The sequence below is a fragment of the Ursus americanus genome, chromosome 18 (genome assembly GCF_024610735.1).
Source record: "Ursus americanus isolate L20-20 chromosome 18, mUrsAme1.1.p, whole genome shotgun sequence".
Taxonomy (NCBI): domain Eukaryota; kingdom Metazoa; phylum Chordata; class Mammalia; order Carnivora; family Ursidae; genus Ursus; species Ursus americanus.
Genome location: NC_142144.1, coordinates 45,665,235 through 45,674,018, shown reverse-complemented (window position 1 = coordinate 45,674,018; position 8,784 = coordinate 45,665,235). Strand labels below are relative to the sequence as shown.

The following is an 8,784-nucleotide window of genomic DNA, read 5'->3' as shown; positions in this document are numbered from 1 at the left end:
AATAGGTGTAGGGTGTCCTTTGGAGGTGATTGAAATGTTTTGGAACTAGATAAATGGTGATGGGTGTGCAACATTGTGAGTTTACTAAATGCCACCAAATTGTACAGTTTAAAATAGTTAATTTTATGTTATATGAATTGCACCTCAAAAAATAAGTCATGAAGGTATGGTACCCCTACTGCAAAGGAGGCAGCAGGCTTTTGGGTCTCAGCTGAAGTTGGAGCCACATTCCTTCCCCTGCTATGGTAGAGAGAAGCTAGAGCTGGTTTTGGTTTGGGTGGTGGTCAGTAGCAACTTCACAGCCCTCTGGAGCCACTGTGGGGGAGTTTCAGAAAGCTGGGTGGGGCATAGTTGGGGACAGCTCAGTCAGACCCCCCAGCAGGCTGCAGAGGCTGGCTCTGTGGTTGTGCACCACGCTCTGCTGGCTCTGTCACATGCTTGCTGCGGAGCTTAGGGCAAGATATCCCGAACATTGGAGGCTCAGCTTCCACAGCCAGATAAGTAATGGAAGGCCAAGCGTGAGTCTGTCAGTCTGAGATCTCCATGGAGTTTCTCTTCACCACTTTTTACCCCATTTCATCCATCTTAAGACCCATCCATCTTAAGACCCTTGCCATTTTATCATCTGAAATCCAGAAGTCTTACAATCCATGCTGTGTACTCTTACTGCAGCACACATTTATCTTTTGGGGAAAAATACTACCTTCCAGTCAATGAAATTGGGGTTAAAATCTCTAGTCATGTGTTTGTGTGTTCATTAGTTGATGTCTTTCTCCTCCTTCCCCATGGCAAGGTGCCATAATAGGTGCTCAATAAATGTTGACTAAATAAATAAGTAAACAAAAGAATACTTTTCTAAAAAAGATTTGATTTATTTATTTGACAGAGAGAGACAGAAAGAGAGGGAACACAAGCAAGGGGAGTGTGAGAGGGAGAAGCAGGCCTCCTGCCAAGTAGGGAGCCCAATGCAGGGCTTGATTCCAGGACCCTGGGATCATGACCTGAGCCGAAGGCAGACGCTTAACGGCTGAGCCACCCAGGTACCCCCACTTTTTTTTTTTTAAGTGAACCTTGGCACTACCATTTGACGGCCATTTGACGCTGGAAAGGCCATGTAACCCATTTAAGTTTCGTATCCTAAGTTCACTAAATGTCTGTAGTAACAACAGTGCCCTGCAGTGTGCGAGGCTGGAAAGAGGAAGTGCCCACATAGGCCTAAAGGACTTGTTCCAGAAAACTCCAACCCAATAATAAAAAGGCAGAAGCAGTGTTAGTTTTTTACCTTTTATAACAATGTATAAAAGAAAATTTAGGGGAAGGTGAATGCACATTAATATGAAGGGGTCTGCAGTGTTAAAAAGCGCGATTTTATAAATAGCGACTAAGCAGGCAGGCAAAGGTTGGGTGGGGTGGGGTAATCCACTTTCATTGATTGAAGATCAAACCATTTTGAGGTGTCTTTAGATCTCAATCATTCTTTAAGTCCGGGCTGTCTGCAGAGGGCAGAAAGAAAACACATTAGAAACTAGAAGTCAAGGATGTGGACCCATCCCGCCTTCCTCCCATGGTCTCCCACGTGGTATTCAGACACTAATGAGCAAGGTTCTCAGAAAGCTTCGCTCGGCTCTTATCAATATCCACCACCCCTCAGCGCAGGGTCTGTCCATAAGGCTGGACCCTGCCAGCAGCCCGACTCCCCGGCCTCGCTGATTGCGCGTCGCGTCCACTGCGCGGCTGGCTGCTCGGGCTCGCCGAGCTCCGGGCCCGCCAAGCGAGGGCAGGGAGCGTGCGGCCAAGCCACTGGCGGGCTGGCGACACGAGAACCCCGGTATATAACTCGTGCTGAGGGCGTGGCACACAGCGCCAGATGCTGGCCGTGAAAATACCGCCTCGCTCTTCGCGTATCCGCAGGCGTCTCTTGCATCTGACGCGGAGCGACTCAGCGACATGCGTAAGCTCAGGGCACCTGAGGCGCCGGAGCGGCTGGGCACTAGAGGGACATTCGGTTCCAGCCCTGTCGTCTTACTCCCCAGGCTCCCTCTCCCAAACCCGCGAATGGCTTTCTAAAATTTCTCAGACAAGATCCACGTTTCGAACTAACATCCTTCTTCTCTGATCTCGCGCTGTGCTCGCTTCAGCCCGCCTTTCTGTCCTCCTAAACCGCCACCGGCTTTGCACTTGAGAGTGTCTCTGCCTCCAGTCGCTAATCTCTTTTCATCAGTCAGGCTCTCCGACCGCTCTAAGCCCCTCTTCCCATTCAGACTTCACTCTTACCCATCACATTGGTTTTACAAACTAGCTCTCTGAAAATACGTTGTTTATTGCTTAAAGTCTGTTTCCCAGAACGTAAGCTCTATGAGGGCAGGACTCCCGTTTTGTCTCTTTCATTTTAAGTCCCATCCAAAATGGAGCTGATTATGTAGTAGGGAGGGAGGGAGAAAAGGAGGGTAGGAGGAAAGGAGTGGACGCACTTGTGTGCTTGGGGCAAATCTCTTAGTTTTGCTTATAAGGGGTTGCTCTGTTTATTTGCTTGTGGCCCATTTTAGTCGTCTAATCCTTCTCTTCAGCTCCTCTCCCGTTCTTGCTCCGCGCAACCGGCCCTATGATTGGCCCCACGCCCCTCGCCCGCGCTGTGTCGGATGCGAACTTCAGTTGGTGGAGAGAGGGGGTGGGCAGGCTAAAGGAGATCTTCGAGCTTCCCACGCCCAAGGCAACAAAATTCGCTGCATCTCTGGTCCAGGGCTCAGAGTGAGTCTCTCCCCTCTGTCCTCTCAGGCCCCACTAAGGCCAGAGGGTCTAATGCCCCAATTCTGAGCCAAAATGGGATAGATCTTAGTGTCTTCAAAGTCATGGTTTACCTTAAATATTCATATATACATATATATATATGACCATATATATAGTGGTTTCCCTTTATATGGTTCTCATATGATTCTCATATGTATAATGGTTCTCCCTTCAGAAAAAATCAGTAAAGTTGGTACTTTAGGCAGGCAGGACTGGAGGTGGAGATCAGGGGCCACAAGAGAAGAAGGCTTTGTGGTTGGAGAAGGAGAAGGCAAGAAGGATCACATGGTCATCTCCCTCACACAGCAATCTTCTCTCCCAGAGAAGAAGCAGCTTAAGAGAGGGTCTCTGTTTCTCTGAGAGTGCAGCAAATCCCCATGTACAGACTGCCAGGGTTGGAGAGGTCGCTCTCCCTTGGGCAGCTCTGGAAAACAACACCGCATTGAGCAGAGGGTCGGATTTAGTCAAATTTCACAGTAGAGTTGGGGGTGACAGATTTCTGCCGGGCCATGCCATGCGCAAATGCTTTTGGAAATAGCAGGTTGGCCCAGCTACCTAGGTATGCTAATGCGGAAACCAAGGGTAGTGGAGTGGATGCTGCTGCCTGCTAGTTTGGAGGAAGAGGGGCCAGGAGACCTCCTGCCTCCCAAGTCATCAATGTTCCACAGAGCAGGTCTTGAGCTCCAGGAAGGGTGAGTGTTTGCAGGAATAGGGGAACGGTTTGTAGGATGGGCTTTTACTCTGCGGAAATCCATCTAGGCTATTTTCTGTCCACGGCCCGAGCGAGGCACTGCAATTGGGACAGTGGGGTTGTCTTATAGGGTGGCAGTGTGAGAGCTGAGGCGAGACCCAAGACCCTGCCTTCCTGGAGCCAGCTTTCTCTTCTGAAAAAGGAGTGCATTGGGCTGCAGAAGCTCTCTGAGTTTCAACTCTTATAGCTGCCACACCTCACCTGCCGGGCCTTCCGCACCTTCCATACTGGCGTGGCTACCAGCTTCGGTGCCCCCCGCGGCTGCGCGCAGGTACCCGGCGACAGCGCGGTGGCCCCGCTCCTCAGCCAGGTCCACGGGCAGGCGGCCCCAGGTATCGCGCACGTCCAGACGCGCCCCGGCGCGGTGCAGCACCACGAGCGTGTCCAGGAAGCCCTCCCGGGCCGCGTCGTGCGCAGGTCGGGTGAGGGTGGTGGGGTCGGCGCAGTTCGGGTCTGCGCCGTGGAGCAGCAGCAGCTCGGCCACGCGGGTGCTGCCCATCATCATGACCTGCCGGAGAGAGCAGAGTGGTCAGGGCGGGGACGGGTGGCAGGGGCAAGATTAAAGAAACTATTTGTGAAGCTCTCACACCGTGCAGAGGCCGGTACAAGCCACAGGAATCTAGTTACTCTCTATTTGCTTTCAGTTACCAACTCCCTTAGCCAGGTCTCCTACTCATTCCATTTTTTCTGTAAACAATGAATTGCATTGTATTCTCCAAACTTTTGCAGAGTTCCAGCCACAGACAGAACACTGCCAGGGGCACAGACAATAGCAAAAGGGTGAGGGACAAACTGGCTTGAACTACAGCCTAACCTCCTGTATTTCCCCCCTCATTTTGATACAAAATTATGTAAGGCCCGGAGATTTTGTATGGTTTTCTGCTGTATATCCAAGCCCAGGACATGGTAACTCTTAAAAAGTGAAAATGAAAACAACAACAAACCTTTAATTCTTGTAAAACTTTTAATCTACATTTAGCCTCCCAGAATGTTAAAATTCACTGTCTTATTAAAGTATAAAATGAGCTTTGTCTAACCAGCCCCCCAATTTCCTTCTTGTGGTAAGCTAAATAATGCTCCCAAAGATGTCTACTACCTCACACTCGAAGGCTGTGAATATATTACCTACATGGGAAAAGAGACTTGGCAGATGTGATTAAGTACTTTGAGGGAGATTAATGTGAATTGTCAGGATGGGCCCAATGTAATCACAAGTTTCCTTATAAGAAGGTTACAGAGGAAAGATCTAAGAATGGAGGTCAGAGAGAAGATGCAGCAGCCATGAGCCAAGGAATATTGATGATCATTAGAAGTTGGAAAAGACAGAGAAACAGATTCTCCCCTAGAACTCCCAAAAGAAATGCAGCTCTGTGGATCCTCTTTAGACTGCTGACCTCCAGAACTACAAGATAATATATTTATGTAGGTTTGACACATGAAAGTTGTGGTAATTTGTTACAGCAGAAATAGGAAACTAAGAAACTTCCCAAGTTTACACCCTGAGAGTTCATTAAACTGGAGGTGCTCCCCTCATTTGGTTCATAAATCATCTTTGAAACAAAGTCATTGCACCAAAGAGGAATCTTTAAATAGTATCCACAGTCACAGCAACCTTAAAATTTGAGTGTTGCATGGTGGACAGTGAAAGCAGACGATTCTTTTTTAGGGTAACCATTATTTGGTTATATTAGTTAGACAACAGTGACTGTATAAAGAGAAATTCCTTGTTTTTAATTACATTCTGCATTAAACATGAATTATTTAATTTCTCTAAACCAAGGAAACATAGTAAGTTATACTAGAGTGGTTGATACTTGTCCTGGAGAAAGTGAAACTGATTTAATTTTTAAAAAGAGAGAAAATATGAGTGAACCAAATTACAGCTACAAAAATAAAAACTATTGCAGTGGATTAGGACAATTCACTGTTTTAAAATAAAAACTGGGAAAGCTCTCACACCATTACTTATTTATGCAAGACTTTTAATAGATTATGGCGTCAATTTCTAGAACAAAGGGACCACGCCCAAGGATGCCAGAATCTTTTGGAGGCTTTACTGCAAGTGCCAGAGCTAGAAAACACATGTCTAAAACCTGTTTTTAGAAGAAGTCAACTTCCATGTTTATATATAATGCAGGTGAAAATATAACAGATGAAACATTCTGCTTATCCAATGAAGTACTTCATCATTTAACTGATTTTAAAGGTTTTCATTATATTTTGCAGTATTAAAGTATGAAAGGAAACCTAGCATCTAAATATTTAAATCTAAATAGCAATCCAAAGCAAAAAGAAAAAAATCAATTAAATGAATATTTGTAGTGCTTAAGTCCATTTGATAAGACATCAAGAATTAAAATTTTCTGTAGACTACTTAGCTTTATATTAAACACAAGTTTGGTTAGGATTCTAAACCAAAATCATGCCCCCATTTCCTCTATGTTCTTATCTTCCCTATTTAAAAAATTGTTAAAACTAATTATCCAACTTTCTTTTCTCTTTTTGTATTTAAACGAAGTCTCTTCTAACATATTCCAGAACTTCAAGTTCAAACTCACAGTCTCCGAGCAAAATTTTAGAGAAATTAGGAATCATGCATGCATTCCTTTTAAAGGACTCATGCTTTTCTTCTACCATCACACAACCTCTCTCCTTTCAAAATCTCTTCACACTTCAAGTCCCAAATAATCTCAAGTTTTAAGGCATTTTGGTTTTATTTTCATATCTGTATTTTAAAGTGTATGAAATTTTTCCTATGTAGCATAGTTTCAGGAAAGGAAGATTGACTTGTGAAATCTGTGAAATTGCAGGTACTGTTACTTTCCTTTGTCTTGTTATTGCTGGAATTTGTGCAGTAAGCCTTTGTTTCACATACATTATATTTTTCAGAATCAGAAATCACTATCAACACTGGGAATACAACTAGGGTGGTGACTGCCAGGAAGAAATCGTTTTTGTAGTCTGGATTTAGGAAGTTAGTGAAGGCAAACAACAACGACAAATACCGAACACCCCCCCACCCCCACCCTTACCCACAACTGGAGGGAGGAGGGGAGAAACGACATTTTTTGAACAGTGAGGAATTGAAAACTCTGTCTCAAATAAGTTAATCTATAGTAAGCAAGTTAAAAGTAACAAAAATAATAGGAGATACCTTCAAAATTGTAACTAAAGTGATATCATTTCAGGCAAGATCACACTAATGTTTTTCTTCATGTATGTCTGTCTGTATTACCTAAATTCTTAGAACAAGCATATATTTTCCTTACTTGGTTTAAGTAAAAATAAACACAATACATAGTTGCTTCTGAATAATTTCAATTGAGATTTATTCAATTTACACAGAAGAAGGTTTCCACTGCAATCCCCCCCCCCCAAAGGAAGATGATCAGCTCCCTTCGGGGAATCTGTGAGCTGGGGGCTAGTGGGCCCAACAAACCTTCCATTTCTTTAAAATCTTGCTTTTTACCGCAAACTTTCGCAACCGTGTTATCAGATAAAGAACATACCTCGAACTGTATTAACGCGAATAAGTTCACCACCCCCCCCCCGCCCCAGATCTCCACACCACTCTAGGGATCTGCACTCCACGTGCCTCCTCATTCCTCCGTGGCTTCCTAAGCCCCCAGGACGTGGACACCGGGAGGTCTCCAAACTCCACCTGAGAACTCATCAAGAAGTCTCCCCTTACCGAGAATCGAAACGCTGGCCTGGTTCCGACTCCCTTACAAACCCTGTGCTCCCGAGTCGCCGCCACCCCCTCCTCCCGCGGCAGGCCGGCTCACCCACCTGAATCGGGCTCCGGCCCTGGCGGTTCCGCGCGTTGGGCGGCACCCCAGCCGCGAGCAGCGTCCGCACCTCGTCCGCCCGGCCCCGGGCCGCGGCCGTGGCCAGCCTGTCTGCGAAGGACTCCATGCTGCTCCCCAGCGCTTGCCCCCTGGCTCTCTCCCTCCCTCCGCCGCGGACGGGCGCCAGTGGCCCGCCCCAGCCTCTCGTGACCAGCCCGCCCCTCCTCTCCCCTCCTCCGGGGCCGGAGGAAGCCACCCCCCGATTCTGCCCCTCGACTCCTCCTGCCGGAATCTTTCTATCTAGGAGAGCGCCGTTCTTCTGTTTTCCCGAGGAGGCGCCCTTCAAGCTGAACTCGCCGTGAGCGTGACACCCCCTGAAGTCCACGCGGGGCCTTTGCTGTCACGGTTCCGCGGCTCGCCCGGGGTGGGGGGGGGGCTGGCGCGGGGAGCCTGACAAAGCCGTGGGGGAGGGGGAGCCCTGGGCCCCTTGGCAGCAGCCCCCACCCCGCGTCCCCCTCCCTCCCTCGGGCGCTGCGCTCCCCCGCCCCCAGCGGAGACGCTCGTGGTCTCAGAGCGAGTTCACTCGGTTAGAGCGACTTCGCTCTCCTGTTTCCTTCCTCCCCGGTACAACCCCTCGCATTTGAAAGCAGCACAGGATTCCTAACCGCCAATTTCGAACCAGGGTGTTTGATGTCGCAGGCAAAGTATTGCTTCCTCTTTTAATCAGAAGAAACAGCTAACCCTTCCTCGCAGTCAGAGCCCTGCCGAGGATCGGTATCACCGGTGCCACTACGAGGCTTCCCTACTTTTAGATAACTCTCCCCCTTCCACCATTCAACACCTGGGTTCGCGTGCTGGGTCCACCATGCCAGAAATCCTTGCGCAAACATTCATTTTGGAGAGTCTGAGAACCTTGCCGAGGATCGGTATCACCGGTGCCACTACGAGGCTTCCCTACTTTTAGATAACTCTCCCCCTTCCACCATTCAACACCTGGGTTCGCGTGCTGGGTCCACCATGCCAGAAATCCTTGCGCAAACATTCATTTTAGAGAGTCTGCCCACCCGCCAGCAGCCTGTCCTCACTGCGCGCGCACACACACGCACACACACACACACACACACACACACACACACACACACACCTGTAGAATGGATGACGACGGCGAAGGATTCCCCTACTTGTGCAATGCCTGATACTAGTGTCTTGTGTAAGGGCTGGCTCGGAGAAGATGAGGTCTATTTAACGGGCATGATGGAGATTTCTGCCAACAAGCACAGAGGAAACTGGCGAGAGAGTCTTTGGGCTGATAGACTCTGTTCTTAATAAATAATTACTCCTAGACCAGAAAAAAGTGCTCAGAGCTCTAGAAACAGAGTTGCTTAGTGAATCAGAGTCTATCACGATCACAGCGAGGAGTTCAGAGCGAAGGGCGCCTCCTCGGGAAAACAGATGAAA

At 48.0% G+C, this 8,784-nt stretch overlaps 1 protein-coding gene across 1 annotated transcript; it reads right to left on the bottom strand.

The window, feature by feature from the left end:
* Positions 1 to 1,270: 1,270 nt before the first annotated feature.
* LOC123781143 (cyclin-dependent kinase inhibitor 2A-like) lies at positions 1,271 to 7,472 on the bottom strand. Its single transcript, XM_045780525.2, has 3 exons — positions 7,328 to 7,472; positions 3,740 to 4,046; positions 1,271 to 1,493 (listed from the first exon to the last, which is right to left on the bottom strand). Exons 1-3 carry the CDS (start codon positions 7,451 to 7,453, stop codon positions 1,468 to 1,470), a joined length of 459 nt encoding a protein of 152 aa, XP_045636481.1. The 5' UTR covers positions 7,454 to 7,472; the 3' UTR covers positions 1,271 to 1,467.
* Positions 7,473 to 8,784: the final 1,312 nt, after the last annotated feature.

What these genes read in the sequence shown, in the direction of transcription:
- LOC123781143 (XM_045780525.2), bottom strand. Translation starts at nt 7,453, where the DNA reads ATGGAGTCCTTCGCAGACAGGCTGGCCACGGCCGCGGCCCGGGGCCGG. An exon ending in AGGGCCGGAGCCCGATTCAG is followed by an intron (nt 4,047 to 7,327) that starts GTGGGTGAGCCG and finishes TCTCTCCGGCAG; the next exon opens with GTCATGATGATGGGCAGCAC. An exon ending in AGGTGCGGAAGGCCCGGCAG is followed by an intron (nt 1,494 to 3,739) that starts GTGAGGTGTGGC and finishes TGCCCTCTGCAG; the next exon opens with ACAGCCCGGACTTAAAGAAT.